Raw genomic sequence first — 16,235 nt, forward strand, 5'->3', positions numbered from 1 at the left:
CCTACATTACCATTCTCAGACTTATTTGATACCATAGTACTTTTTTTGTTCTAGAATACATCTTTTAAAACATTGTGTCCCATGGGACAGTTTTGGGGAAATGACTTAATAACTGATCTATTTAACCTACAATAAAACAATTAAAAAATAAGAGTTAAAAAATTCTGCTAATCTAGTTCTACTTCCTTTTTCCTCTTAAATGACAAACACAGTTTGAATTTCCAGTAATCATTTTAAAAATCATGTGATGTTTGAAACACTGACTTCATAAGTTTTGTTTTTGAAATATTCTTTTCTTATGTACTTAAATATAGCATTTATTCACACATTTTTCTTTTCTTATAGTCACTTCCCCTATATGTGAGGAGGCAGTTTAAGATTTTTTTATTCTATAACTTCTTTTGGGCTCAAATTTTATTTGACACCTGACATAATTCTGAACTGCCAAAGGCTAGATAAAAGCAGTTGAAGAAATTGCTATTAGGACTTCCCTGGTGGCACAGTGGTTAATAATCCACTTGCCAATGCAGGGGGACCTGGGTTTGAGCCCTGGTCCAGGAAGATCCCACATGCCACAGAGCAGCTAAGCCCATGCGTCACAACTACTGAGCCTGTGCTCTAGAGCCCGCGAGCCACAACTACTGAGCCCACATGCCACAACTACTGAAGCCCGTGCGCCTAGAGCCCGTGTTTCGCAACAAGAGAAGCCACTGCAATGAGAAGTCCACGCACCGCAACGAAGAGTAGCCCCTGCTCGCCGCAACTAGAGAAAGCCCGCACACTGCAACCAAGACCCAACACAGCCAAAAAATTAAAAAATTTAAAAAAAAGAAATTGCTATTAATGATGTATATTTAGAACCGTTTGCTAAATATAATCCATGACTACTCTAAAACAGAATATTGGCCCCATAAAGGAGGAGAATTGTGTTCTCAGTTGTCTTTCCCCCCCACCCCTATAAATTTATTTATTTATTTATGGCTGCATTGGGTCTTCGTTGCTGTGCGTGGGCTTTCTCTAGTTGCAATGAGCAGGAGCTGTTCTTCGTTACGGTGCACGGGCTTCTCAACACGGTGGCTTCTCTTGTTGCGGAGTATGGGCTCTAGGATTGCGGGCTTCAGTAGTTGTGGGACTCGGGCTCAGTATTTGTGGGTTGCGGGCTCTAGAGCACAGGCTCAGAAGTTGTGGCACACGGGCTTAGTTGCTCCGTGGCATGTGGGATCTTCCCAGACCAGGGGTCAAACCTGTGTCCCCTGCATTGGCAGGCGGATTCTTAACCAGGGCTCCACCAGGGAAGTCCTCAATTGTCTTTGATAAATTAGTGTCAGGGAATAGTTATGTGAGAAAATTAAATGTAATTATATCATTATCATTAATTTTTATAAATGAGTCAGTTTTGAAAACCTTCGTGCTCTTGAAAGCTCCAGGAGTCTTTACTTCATTTGAGAAGTACTATCATTTTTTGCAACTTTTTTTTGACTATTAATAAATGTTTTTTATTGGATGAATGACATTCTTTCAAAATTCAAAAGAGTAAGGGGAAGGGCAGTTGACTTTGTTTTTTTTTTATGCGGTATGCTGCCCTCCCACTGCCACGGCCCCTCCCGCCGCTGAGCACAGGCTCTGGATGCGCAGGCCCAGCGGCCACGGCCCACGAGCCCAGCTGCTCCGCGGCATGCGGGATTCTCCCAGACCGGGACAAGAACCCACGCCCCCCGTATCGGCAGGCGGAATCCCAACCACTGCGCCACCAGGGAAGCCCCGACTTTTGTTAGACAATTAAATAGTTGCATCCAGCACTCTACTGTTTAAAACAGTGAGCTGATGCAGTTAATCTTGAGACTTTGGCAAGTAGTGTAGTCAATCTAGGTAATGTTAGGATTTAACATTCAAAAAATGCTCAGAAATTAAGAGGAGAGATGATTTTATATTAATACATATAGAGAAAGTGTTAATGATTTAGTCTGTTAACGTACTGTAGTACAGTGATCAGAAGTCCTGGTCTTGAAATTCTTTTAAAATTAATTTATGTTTAAGGTATAACTTGCATACAGCCTGATGAAGTTACTATCATGAAAGCCAAATGATTTACAGGCATTTCAGTCAACCTCAATGATAAATGAGTTCTTAACTCATTTTTAAATAAACTGAATCAAGCATTTAAGCTGCTGTTCCTTTATAGTTGTGTCTCAGGATTACCAAATAGTTGACGTGAGAAAGTTTTTTACAGAAAAATTCCAGCTAATAGATGCAGAAGGAATGACAGAATATTACAGTTTTGCAGCCCCTACTGAAATAGTAGATTTAGGCCAGGAAATCTCAGTCTTGGCACTGTTGACATTTTGGGCCAGGTAATTCTTTGCTGTGGGAGACTGTCCTGTACACTGTGGGATGTTTGGTGGCATCCTTGGCTTCTGCCCACTAAATGCCAGTAGTACCCCCTAGTTGCCAACAAAAAAGTCTCCAGACATTGCCAAATATCCACTGTGGTCAAAAGCATTCTTGGTTGACATTGATTTAAGCAGTGATTTATTAATGCTTGTTTAAAACCATTGTGATTAAGTTTTCTGGAACTTTATAATGGATGATTTAGACTGATAGCACTTGAACAAACCGATTATCTTCACATCACAGAAGGAGAGATATACCAATGTGTGCTTCTTTATTTGATGCATCAGGAACTAGTGGTATACAATACCACCTACAAAGTATTAAGTATTCTTGCCACATAACTAACCCTGAATCAGATCAAACCTTTAGATCTATTACAGAAAATATAGGAGATAAAGGGACATGCTAAATGATACCAGAGGAATGCAATCAGTAAAATCCAGGATGTAGAAAATTCTCAGAACGGAAGACCTGGATTCTTCAACAAATAACGGGGGATAAAAAAGAAGAATGTATGGATTAAAACAAGAGTTGGCAAACTTTGTTAAGAGGACCAGATAGAAGTAGTTGAGGCTTTGTAGGTCATGTAGTCTCTGTCACAAATGTAAAAGCAAAGGCAAAAGCAGTGATAGATAGGCAATATGTAAATGAATGAGTGTGGCTTTATTTTAGTAAAAGTTTATTTACAAAACAAGGTGACAGTCTGGAGTTTGTTGACCCTTGATTTGAAAGATACTTTAAAAGACATATCAACCAATTCACATGTTGGATCTTGCTTGTATCCTTATTCAAACAAACCAACTGTTAAAAATTTTTTTTTTAGAGACAATCAGAGAAATTTGAGTGCTGACTAGATAGCTAATAACTTTGAGTAATTATTTTTAATTATTCTGTTGTAATTATGTTTAAATATTTATTTGGCTGCGCCAGGTCTTAGTTGCGGCACACGGTATCTTTTAGTTGCGGCATGCAGGATCTTTAGTTGCAGCATGCGAACTCTTAGTTGCGGCACGTGGGATCTAGTTCCCTGACCAGGGATTAAACCCGGGCCCCCAGCATTGGGAGTGCGGAGTCTTAGCCACTGGGCCACCAGGGAAGTTTCTGTTGCAATTATGTTTAAATTAAAGTGTTTATCATTTAGAGATACATAAAAGTATTTGCAGATAAAATAATATCAGAATTTGCCTTCAAATAATCTAGTTGAGGGTGAGGGTGGTTCTAAAGTAGACAGAATGTATGTGTCAAAGATTTTTTTTTTTTTTGGCCGCCTCGCGCAGCTTGCAGGATCTCAGTTCTCCGAGATTGAACCCAGGCCCCCTGCAGTGGAAGCGCGGAGTCCTAACCACTGGATTGCCAGGGAATTCCTGTGCCAAAGATTCAAAGGCTGTTAACCTGTTAGAGAAAACATTAAGACTGGAGTCTAGTTTTGGAAAGGATATTTGCTGTTTGAATAAAATGAGCAAAGTGTGATGAAGTTTATAGTTTCCTGCTTTTATGTCTCATGTTATTTTTCAGAAATTTCTTCAGTGTAAAGATATATCAGTATCTTTATTGGTAAATGTTTTTAATTTCAGTAGACAATAAATTGGTAGTCTAGGGCAAGGGTCAGCATACTCCGGACCACTGCCTGTTTTTTGTAAATACAGTTTTGTTAGAACACAGCACACATTTTTTGAAATGTATTGTTCATGGCTGCTTTGGCACTATACTAGCAGAGTTGAGTCTCTGACAGAGATTGTATAGCCCAGAAAGCCACAAATATTTGCTGTCTGGCCCTTTACAGAAAAATTTGCTGACCCCTGGTCACAAACAGATGAAACTTCTCATCTCAAATGATTAGTGCTTTGGCACAAAGCAGATACTGGTTTTCTTGGCATGCGTTTTTGTTGTTATGGTAAAAGTCAAGGAGCAGTTATGAAATCCAAACCACCATCTTGAGATGTGTTCCTCTGTAGATGATCTTCAAAGACTATCCTTCACCTTCCTATTTATAGAAGTTGTTTTGGGGACAGGTGACTCTGAGACTTTACCCATCTTGTCTTCTATCCTGAGCCCCGATTCTCCCAAGATAATGTTGCTTCATCTTCCCTCCTTTTGTTCTAACTCCCATACTTCAGTACCTAAATACTGAAGTGAAAGTACACTATGGAGAGTGACTCCTTCTGATATGTTCTTTTTATATAGAGGATGCTTAATAAATATTTGATTATTAACATTTCAAATTCATTACCGTGTGTTGTGAGTTTTGAAGTAATTTTTAAGATGAAATCCACAGTATTCTTCTGTTTACATTCATGAAGGTTTTTAACATGTGGAACTAAACTTCTGTATCTTTGGACTTCATCACATACAAATCTTGTTCCTGGAACAGTCCCCAAAAAAGGATATGTGATGGAAAGAATAGTGTTACAGGTAATGATACTTCCTGACACGTGGAAAGGTTCAAATTTGAATTCTTTATGAAAAGTATATGTGTACCATGATCTGGGTTGTTACTAAAGAAGCCTAATTGATCTTGTTTCGATCTTAGGATCTATATTTAATTTAAATGTCAATAAACCACTTCCTATTTCTGAGAAACAGTAAAAGATGCACTTACACCAATCCCAAGTAGTACACGTGCTATTGTGAATTACCAGTAATGGTAATCACTTTTAATAAAAGGACAGAAGCATTAATTTAATATTTGGTATTATCACCCTGTTGGCTAAGAAAAATCAAAAACAAGTTAATGTAGCAAATATGTGGACTTTTCAGCTATAATTTAATCTTCTGTTAATTTTTAAGGTTGATTTTCCTTCTCCTACATTTGATATCATTTATACCACTCCTCAAGTTGACAGAAGCATTATACAGCAACACAACTTAGAAACATTGGAGAATGATGTAAAAGGGAAACTTCTTGATATTCTTCACAGAGACTCATCACTTGGGTACATTCCTTTGATTCTGTTTTGCCTGGGTATCTCTTACAATGTAAAGTTCAAGTTAATGGTTTATTAAATGCCCTGATTTAGTTCATGATTTAGCAATGTTCCTGATATGGAAAGTTTTTTTTTTCTTTTTTTAATTGTATAAAAAGACTATATGACTACATAAAATTTAGAAATTTGTACAGGTCAATTTTTTTACATAATCAAAAGGCAAACGATAGATTGGGAACTATAATCTGTATCCTTAATATATGAAGGACCTTTTCATATAAGTAGAAAAACGGACAACACAGTGGTAGACAAGAATATGAATAGGTAATTCTTTGGAAAAGAAATACAGTACCTTTTAAACATCTGAAAAAATATGTTCAACCTCTCAATAATCAAGAAATTATAAGTTAATACAAGATACCATTTCACACATCAGATTGTTGAAAATTAAAATGTCTCATTATATAAGGTATTGATGGGATACAGAAAATGGGAATTATACTGTTGGCAGGACTCTAAAAGCTTTTGGAGAGCAATTTGGCAAAATCTATAAAGGTCGCAGTGTCCATAGTCTGACCTAACAATTCCACTTCCAGTTAGTTATAGTGTATTTTAGAGAAAACCCTTTTATATTTGCTTGTGGAGACAAGAATATTCATTGCAGTGTTTATTTGGGTTATTATAAAACTGATAGGGAATGTTCATTAACGGGTTAAATTACGGTACATTTATCCAACAGTACTATGTAACTATTAAGAATGAAGTTCTAGCTATATGTACTAATATGTAAGATGTTAAATGAAGAAAATAAGTAGCAGGATAGTGTGTATAGTGTGTTACCATTAACATATAGGAAAAAAAGAGAATCTACATACACCTTTGTGTATGCTTCTATATGAATAGACTACCTCTGGAAGAATATACGAGGTTAGGCAGTTGCCACTGGGAGGGGAATTGGAAGGAGAAACTTAATTGTGTACCTTTTTGCAATACTTGATTTTTTTTTTCAGTATTCCATGTGAAATACATTTCAATTCAATGCATGGATTATATACACAAGGGTAGATAGATGAGTAGTGAAATATTTCATTCACATAAACATCTGTCATTAACAGTAGATTAGAATTTCCAAGACAAGTTCTTTTTATTTTGAATATTCCTCAAATGAGCTATATAGTCATCTTCTAAAATTTTGTAATAGCATTTGTTTTTGGCATGACATTTGATTTTACTTTTATAAAATGATGAAATCCTTGCTGTCTCTTAGGGTAGGTTCTGCGTAGCCAACTCTGATTTCCAGTGCCTGGCATCTGGTTAGAGCTAAATAAATTTTATTGTGCTGAATTATCCTTCTTTTTCTTAACTAAGACTCTTTTATCAAGGCAGAATAATTTCTTTCCATCCCCCAAATTAGGGTAAATTAGTGGTGTTTGCTGTACATTGCGTTTTTCTATTCCAAATTAGTATTAATGATTCTACCAAGAAGTGGCTGTCCTAAAAGGAATAAATTTCTTCTTTGTATTTTTAATCATTGAGATTATAACTGTCATTATGATACCACTAAGAAGTGATGTAATTCTGTTACATATTCAGACTTTCTAAAGAAGATAAAGCCTTTCTGTGGGAGAAACGTTATTATTGCCTCAAACACCCAAATTGTCTTCCTAAAGTACTAGCAAGTGCCCCAAACTGGAAATGGGTTAATCTTGCCAAAACTTACTCATTGCTTCGGCAGTGGCCTCCATTGCACCCACTGACTGCGTTGGAGCTTCTTGATTCAAAGTAAGTTAACTGTGGCTGAATTTATTTGCTCTGTTTTATTGTTTTTCCAGTAAGATATTATGTTGCAGGATTAGTTCCCTTTGTTATAGCATGAAAGCAATTCGATTCAGTATAAATGTGTAAATGCATATTTCTATAAACACATCTTTTGTGTTGAGGTTATTAAAAAGGGATATCATATCATTTAAAACTAATCTAGAGAGGTTGTAAATTTTGAATACTTTGTTATATTTTTATGATGTAGGTCAGAATTAATTTTCATAAGGTTTCTAAACAGTCACGAAATTGGATTTGTGTATAGGACAATAAGATTTTCTTCCTAGAAAAAGAGAAGAAACACATTGCTTTTGAATAGCTATTTGAGTATTCTTTGTCAGGAATAGATTGAGATTGTGTTTTCAGGAAAAACAGCTTCATTAGAAAGAAATCGCTGTCAAATCTTGATTTTTGTGGTATGCTTCTAGATTTGCTGATCAGGAAGTGAGGTCCCTAGCTGTGACCTGGATTGAGGCTATTAGTGATGATGAGCTAACAGATCTTCTTCCACAGTTTGTGCAGGTGAGTTTTTTACGAGGTTACCTACCCTCCTTACCCTCTCCCCAGTTTGTATGAGTAGGGACTTTGCTAAGGGATCCCCTTTCTGTTTTGATTAAAAGTACTTTTGTTGTGTGGGAATGTTGAGGTGTATTGCATTTGGATTTAGTGTGAATTTTTTTCCACTATTATCAGCTGCCCTACTTAAATACTAACTATATATATATATACCTGGATTTTTAATTCTCGGGTTTTAATTCTCAGAACAAACCAGACTTGAACTTTTCTTTGATTTCTTTTCTTTAATTGGCCTTTTAAACATAGCTAATGAATGTTATTCCCAGGTCTGTACTTTTCTGCCTGATTTCATTAATTTCACCTAAGTTAATTCATCTGTTTCATTTTTATCAGTATCACCTTTCATCCTTGATTTATATAGTTTATCTTTTGATAATTTTATCCTAACAACGTAGTATGGGTTTGACCACTAGTGATTCTTATTTTTCTTTGCATGTAGGCTTTGAAATATGAAATTTACTTGAACAGTTCATTAGTGCGCTTCCTTCTGTCCAGGGCATTGGGAAATATACAGATAGCACACAATTTATATTGGTAAGATTTAAATTTTCTTAAGTACTTTATTTCTGTCTCTGTTATTTACAGAGATGACACTCAAAGTCTAAACTGTATGCTCGGACTATTTACTGTTGATACCAGCTGTTTCATTGAAGTCATTATTATAAAGAAGCTAAATTTCTATGTCTTTAGAAATAAAGCCAGAAAATAACAAAACCCTCTATTGCAAAATTATTTGGCATGTTAGAGCTCTATAATAATGACTGAGGTTTTACTTGCTTATATAGCTTAAAATTAATTCCTGGATACCAAAAATTAAACTTGTTAAATTGATTTTGAGAGACATTAATCTGTTTCTCAGAAGTGGCTGACATCAATATTTTGCTGTATTAGGCTCCTCAAGGATGCCCTGCATGATGCACAGTTTGGTGCCCGATATGAACATGTTTTGGGTGCTCTCCTCTCAGTAGGAGGAAAAGGACTCAGAGAAGAACTTCTGAAGCAGGCAAAACTTGTACAGCTTTTAGGAGGAGTGGCAGAAAAAGTAAGGCAGGCTAGTGGATCAGCCAGACAGGTATGTACCCATAGAGGGAACATAAATATTTTGATGTTAAAGGATCTTTACAGTGCTGACAAGTTGTTATTCTTTTTTTTTTTTTTAATATTTGTTTATTTATTTGGTTGGTTGGTTGTGCCGGGTCTTAGTTGTGGTTTGTGGGCTCCGTAGTTGTGGCACGTGGGCTCCTTAGTTATGGCAAGCTGGCTTCTTAGTTGCAGCTCACCAGCTCTTTAGTTGCGGCGCACAGGCTCCTTAGTTGCAGTATGCTAACTTTTAGTTGCGGCATGGGTGTGGGATCTAGTTCCCTGAGCAGGGATCGAACCCAGGCCCCCTGCATTGGGAGCCTGGAGTCTTAACCACTGTGCGCCACCAGGGAAGTCCCGGTTGTTATTCTTTTTCAATAGACATCCAATAGAACTCTAACACGCTTATGCTGTTTTGGGCAGATTGAATTCAAAAGTTGCTTAAAACATGTCGGAAAAGATTTTATATCCTAACTCAGTTCCCTTTCATTTCCATGCTTATTAATTCCTTTCTGATCAAAATTGTTCTCTTGAGTTTCTTTTTCACTATTTTGCTTTTTAACATTTTTGTAATTGTAAAGGTAATAGAAGTATGAATTGATGCTAATGTTTAAGAAGTCCAAATGAATAAATTTATGGATTAAAAAATTAGGACTTTTCCAGTTTCATTTTCTCCCTGTAGGTATCTTGTTCACAGTTTGCTTTATGTCCTGCTTGGTCATTTTATATGACCTTTACACATATATACATGTATATATACAAATGTTTGGAGTTAAAAATTTTTTATAGAAACGTATGTTATTTTTTAACTAGACTTCATTATTTTAACCACTTTAAGGTGTACAGTCCATTGGCTGTTATTGATAGTACATTCACAGTGTTGTGCAACCACCATCACTGTCTAATTCCAGAACATTTTCATCACAACAGAAAGCAATCCTGCACCCACTAACCCTTTACTTCTTATTCCCCTCTCCTCCCAGGTCCTGGTGAGAACTAATCTGCTTTCTGTCTCTATGGACTTACCTATTCTGGACATTTCATATAAATGGAATCATGCAACATGTGGCCTTTTGTGTCTGATTTCTTTCACTTAACCTAATGTTTTCAAGGTTCATCCATATTTTAGCATGTGTATTTATGGCTGAACAATGTTCCATTGTATAGATAATACCATATTTTGTTTATCCATTCATCAGTTGGTGGACATTGGGCTTGTTTCTATTATTTGACCACTAATGAATAGTGCTGCTATAAATATTTGTGTATAAGTTTTTGTTTGAACATCTGTTTTCACTTTACCTAGGAGTAGAATTAGTGTATCATATAGTAATTCTATGTTTTTTGAAACTGTTACCCGAAGTAGCTGCACCATTTTATAATTCCAGTATAACACTAGTAATGTATGAGGATTCCAGTTTCTCCATATCACCACCAAAATTTGTTATTTTCCGTTTTTTTAAACTGTAGTCATCTTAGTGGATGTGAAGTAGTATCTGTAGTATCTCATGGTGGTTTTGATTTGCATTTCCCTAATGACTAATGATTTGGGGCACATTTTCATGTGTTTGTTGGCCATTTGTATATCTTCTTTGGAGAAATTTCTTTTCTAAGTCCTTTTTAATTGGTTTGTCTTTTTGTTGTTGAATTGTTGGAGTTCTTTATGTATTCTAGATACTAGACCCCTATCAGATGTACTGTTTGCAAATATTTTCTCCCATTCTGTGTATCATCTTTCTATTTCCTTCATAATGTCCTTTGATGCACAAAACTTTTACATTTTATGGTCTAACTTATTTTTTTGTTGTTGTTGCTTGTGCTTTTACTAGTGTGTCCAAGAATTTGTTGTCAAATAGAAGGTCACAATGAGGTACACCTTTGTTTTCTTCTAGGAGTTTTATAGGTTCACTCTTAAAAAGTCTTTGATCCATTTTGAGTTTCTTTTTTTTTTTTAATATTCTATGAGCTAAGGGTCCAACTTCATTCTTTTACATGTGGTTATCCAGTTGTTGCTGCACCATTTGCTGAAGAGACTATTTTTTCCTGTTGAATGATCTTGGCACCCTAGTTGAAAATCAGTTGACCATAGTTATATGGGTTTATTTCTGGACTCTGAATTCTATTCCATTGATCTGTATGCCCCTCCTTATGCTATACTGTTTTTATTACTATAGCTTTGTAGTAGGTTTTGAAATCAGGAATTTGAGTCCTCCAACTTTTACTTTTTCAAGATTGTTTTGGCTGTTTGGAAGTCCCTTACAATTCTATGTGAATTTAGTATCAGCCTGCCCATTTCTGCAATAAAGGCAGTTGGAGTTTTGATAAAGATTGTGTTGAATCTGTAGATCGATTTGGGAAATGTTGCAGTCTTAATAATATTAAGTCTTACAGTTCATGAACATGGGATATCTTTTCATTTATTTAGATCTTTAATTTCTTTCAGCAATTTTTTTTTTTGTAAACTGCTTTTTTTTTTTTTACTTTATGTTGGAGAATTCATGTAAGTACATATAGTTACACTTCATGTTTCTTAATGAGTACATGGTATTACATGGTATTACAAGGTATCTTAGCATAAATTATGAACTATTACCTCTATGTAGGTTGTTTATACATTTTTCTTTTCCCAGACGGTTCTGTGATGAATTTTAATATATAAGTGTTTGCCCCTTTGCTAGTATTTTTTTTCCTTTTTTTTTAAACATCTTTATTGGAGTATAATTGCTTTACATTGTTGTGTTAGTTTCTGCTGTATAACAAAGTGAATCAGCTATACATATACATATATCCCCATATCCCCTCCCTCTTGCGTCTCCCTCCCACCCTCCCTATCCCACCCCTCTAGGTGGTCACAAAGCACTGTGCTGATCTCCCTGTGCTATGCAGCTGCTTCCCACTAGTGCTAGTATTTCTTCATAGGATATTCCTACAGATGAAATAATTGAATCAAGAGCTTTGTATATTTTTAGTTATAATAGTTTATATTAGATTGCAATAACAAAACAAAACTTACCAGTATACACCTCCCTCGCCACCAGTAGATTATGAAAGTATCTGTTTCCCACCTTGTTGCCAGCACTGGATGTTATCTTAAATTTTTTGTCTCTTAGATAAAAATTGGCGTCTCGTTATTGCTTAATTTCTATTTGTTAGTGAGTATTAACTAATATGTTAAATATAACCCTATGTAATTCCCCCCTATGTTTATAGCCTTTGCTATAATTTTAATTTTTATAGTAAAAATTAACTCTCTTTAGCAACTTTTTTGACCATTTGACAATTGGGCATTTAAAAAATTGGGTCCATATCATATTTATGTTGTCATATAAAAAGGTCTTCATTTTCATTATGTACTTAACAGTATCGGTTTCTTTTCATAGGTTGTCCTCCAAAGGAGTATGGAACGAGTACAGTCCTTTTTTCTAAGAAATAAATGCCGTCTCCCTCTCAATCCAAGTCTTGTGGCAAAAGAATTAAATATTAAGGTGACATACAATGCTTATAAGTTCATATTACATTTTCAAATAATGTGTAGGAAGAAGGCAAATGGGCAGGTATGCTTAAGGCAAATGCAGATAATATCTGCATAGGTTGGTTATAAGTACTTATGGATGTATGTTTGTGTAAGATCCATATTTATCTCAGTATATTCTTATCTAATCACCATTCCTGAAAGAAAAAGCAGTGTAAAATTATTCACTGCCTTGAAATTATTTTTTGCTATGGTGTAATAGCTGCATATGTTGTAATTCCAGTGGTAAAAGTACCCAGTCACAGGTAGGCAGTTTTTTTCCTCTCTTGTGAATGGCCAGGTGGAGTCTTCCAAGGTTTATAACACTTCTTAGAGTCATCAAAAAGTAGTTGTAATCATCAAAATTGAGTTAACTATATTTTTAATTGGACTAATAGTAACACAAATAGTGGATTTTTCTCTAACATGAGTTCAGCAAAAGCAGCCAATTAATTCAGCCATTAGTGTCTGTGATTTTGAAAGTCTAGGGTGCAACTATCCATAAAGGAGTCTTACATTTAATTTTTTTAAATTGACATATGGCTACTCTTCATTGAAATACTGCGTTGGCCAAAAAGTTCATTTGGTTTTTTTCCGTACGATGGCTGTAGTAGCGCTTAGTTGTCTTTAACTTCATGTGAAACAATTTTCTTAGATTGTATTGTGACAGCTGTCATATCAGCGAGCATTTAAAAAAAAAATCAAAATTGGTGAATTTTTGTGTAGCCGTTTTAATATTGAAGATGAAGAAAAACAACATTTTTGGCATATTCTTCATTATTTCAAGAAAGGTAAAAACACTACTGAAATGCAAAAAGAGATTTATGTGGTATATGGAGAAGGTGCTGTGACTGATAGAACGTGTCAAAAGTGGTTTGCAAAGTTTCGTGCTAGAGATTCTCGCTGGATGATGCTACATGGTCGGGTAGACCAGTTGAAGTCGATAGCGATCAAATCAAGACTGTAATTGAGAACAATCAACGTTATACCACGTGGGAGATAGCCGACATACTCAAAATATCCAAATCAAGCGTTGAAAATCATTTGCACCAGCCTGGTTATGTTCATTGCTTTGATGTTTGGGTTCCACTTAAGTTAAGCGAAAAAAATCTTCTTTTTTTTAATAGATGCATTTATTTATTTACTTTTTTTTGGCTGCATTGGGTCTTCGTTGCTGCACATGGGCTTTCTCTAGTTGTGGTGAGCAGGGGCTGCTCTTTGTTGTGGTGTGCAGGCTTCTTGTTGCAGTGGCTTCTCTTGTTGCGGAGCACGGGCTCTAGGCACGTGGGCTCAGTAGTTGTGGCTTGTGGGCTCTAGAGCACAGGCTCAGTAGTTGTGGCGCACGGGCTTAGTTGCTCCGCAGCATGTGGGATCTTCCTGGACCAGGGTTCGAACCTGTGTTCCCTGCATTGGCAGGCAGATTCTTAACCACTGTGCCACCAGGGAAGTCCGAAAAAAATCCCTGACTGTATTTCTGCATGCAATTCTCTGCTTAAACGTAATGAAAATGTTTCTTTTTTTTTTTCTGACAAAAAAATCATTTATAACCTCCCCATGCACATAAAATGACTGGATACACTTTGGTTTATATGCTTTCAGGCTTTTTCTAGTTACATGAACTATGTTTTTATAAAAATAAGCCCTTACTATATGAACTATTTTGTAACTTACTTTTTTAAAAATTTAAATTAATTATTTTTATACGGTAGGTTCTTATTAGTTATCTGTTTTATACATATTAGTGTATATATGTCAATCCCCATTTCCCAATTTGTTTTTTGAAAACAAATTGTGACAGGAGATGAAAAGTGGATACTGTACAATAATGTGGAATGGAAGAGATTGTGGGGTAAGCAAAATGAACCACCACAAACCACAGCAAGGGCCAGTCTTCATCCAAAGAAGGTGATGTTGTATATATGGTGGGATTGGAAGGGAGTCCTCTGTTATGAGCTCCTTCTGGAAAACCAAACGATTAATTCCAACAAGTACTACTTCCAATTAGACCAACTGAAAGTGGTACTCGACGAAAAGCATCCAGAATTAGTCAACAGAAAATGCATAATCTTCCATCAGGATTATGCAAGACCGCATCATGTTTCTTTGATGATCAGGCAAAAACTGTTACAGCTTGGCTGGGAAGTTCGGACTCATCCGCCATATTCACCAGACATTGCACCTTCGGATTTCCATTTATTTCAGTCTTTACAAAATTCTCTGAGTGGAAAAAATTTCAATTCCCTGGAAGACTGTAAAAGGCACCTGGGGGCTTCCCTGGTGGCACAGTGGTTTAGAATCCACCTGCCAATACAGGGGACACAGGTTCGAGCCCTGGTTTGGGAAGATCCCACATGCCACGGAGCAACTAAGCCCGTGTGCTACAACTACTGAGCTTGTGCTCTAGAGCCCGCAATCCACATCTAGTGAGCCCAAGTGCCACAACTACTGAAGCCGGTGCGTTGAGCCTGTGCTCCGCAACAAGAGAAGCCACTGCAGTGAGAAGCCTACGCACTGCAACGAAGAGTAGCCCCCACTCACTGCAAGTAGAGAAAGCCTGCGCACAACGCAGCCAAAAATAAAATAAATAAATTTATATTAAAAAAATACTGTATAAAAAAATGCACCTGGAACAGTTCTTTGCTCAAGAAGTTGAAAAGTTTTGGGAAGATGGAATTATATAGTTGCCTGAAAAATGGCAGAAGGTGGTGGAACAAAATGGTGAATGTGTTGTTCAAAAAGTTCTTGGTGAAAATGAAAAATGTGTCTTTTGTCTTTACTTAAAAACCGAAGGAGGGCTTCCCTGGTGGCGCAGTTGTTGAGAGTCTGCCTGCTAATGCAGGGGACACGGGTTTGAGCCTTGGTCTGGGAAGATCCCACATGCCGCGGAGCAGCTGGGCCCGTGAGCCACAACTACTGAGCCTGCGCATCTGGAGCTTGTGCTCCGCAACAAAAGAGGCCGTGATAATGAGAGGCCCGCGCATCCCGATGAAGAGTGGCCCCCACTTGCCACAACTAGAGAGGGCACTCGCACAGAAATGAAGACCCAACACAGCCCAAAATAAATAAATTAATTTAAAAAAAAAAGATCAGCAAGTAGCTCATTCTCATTAAAAAACAAACAAACAAAAAAACCGAAGGAACTTTTTGGCCAACTCAATATAAGAGTGGGTGCTTGAGCTGTATAATTATGTCACTGGAGGTGGGGGGGGGGTTACATTTACCCCTTGGATTTTGTTTGCTGTTTCCTTTAAATTGCTCTCGCTCTCTTAAATTAGTTTTTTAGCCAGTTTAATTTTAATATTAGACTTGATCTTTGCTAATGAAATTGTTTAATTTAGTGTCACTATTTGATCCCATGGCTAATGATTAATTTTACTAGTACCATGAATAGAAGTAGAGATCTCATTCCAAATCTTACTGATTTAGAGGAAAGATAAGCATATACAAAATTTTGTGCTTTGTTGAAGGATTATAACACTTTTAAAGTGTCATAATATTTCAAATTTTTAATGGCTTTTGTCTCAAGTTTTTAAGGTATTGCTTCTCTGCTTAGACAATGTGTTATGTTTAAGTTTCAAAAAGTATCTTTATATACCTCTTATCTGCCAGATAATCTAAGAAGCAGCTCACGTGCGTTATTTCATTTGCCCTAATTCAAAGGAAAAAGTGAAAGGAGAAATGCCTTGGACAAAAAAAAATTTTTTTTAAGTTTTTATTTCAGTGTTATTCTAATGCTTAACATATTGTATTTGTAGTCATGTTCCTTCTTCAGTTCTAATGCTGTGCCCCTGAAAGTCACAATGGTGAATGCTGATCCAATGGGGGAAGAAATTAATGTCATGTTTAAGGTGAGCAGAGAAAGGTGATTTTGTTTTTTGGTAATTTAAAAATTCTTTTCTCAAATTCCTTTTTCAAAATTGCAACAGTAATTTTGT

At 36.3% G+C, this 16,235-nt stretch overlaps 1 protein-coding gene across 1 annotated transcript in view; it reads left to right on the forward strand.

Moving 5' to 3' along the window:
• The window catches only part of PIK3C2A (phosphatidylinositol-4-phosphate 3-kinase catalytic subunit type 2 alpha), a 105,070-nt gene that overhangs the window by 71,288 nt on the left and 17,547 nt on the right, over nt 1–16,235 (forward strand). The window contains exons 14-21 of the mRNA XM_079928496.1: nt 4,692–4,803; nt 5,179–5,324; nt 6,909–7,097; nt 7,562–7,655; nt 8,149–8,243; nt 8,601–8,781; nt 12,170–12,274; nt 16,056–16,148. Of these exons, the coding sequence (XP_079784622.1) occupies nt 4,692–4,803; nt 5,179–5,324; nt 6,909–7,097; nt 7,562–7,655; nt 8,149–8,243; nt 8,601–8,781; nt 12,170–12,274; nt 16,056–16,148 (1,015 nt within the window). The remainder of the gene's footprint in view (nt 1–4,691; nt 4,804–5,178; nt 5,325–6,908; nt 7,098–7,561; nt 7,656–8,148; nt 8,244–8,600; nt 8,782–12,169; nt 12,275–16,055; nt 16,149–16,235) is intronic.

Source organism: Stenella coeruleoalba (assembly GCF_951394435.1).
Source record: "Stenella coeruleoalba genome assembly, chromosome: 8".
NCBI lineage: Eukaryota > Metazoa > Chordata > Mammalia > Artiodactyla > Delphinidae > Stenella > Stenella coeruleoalba.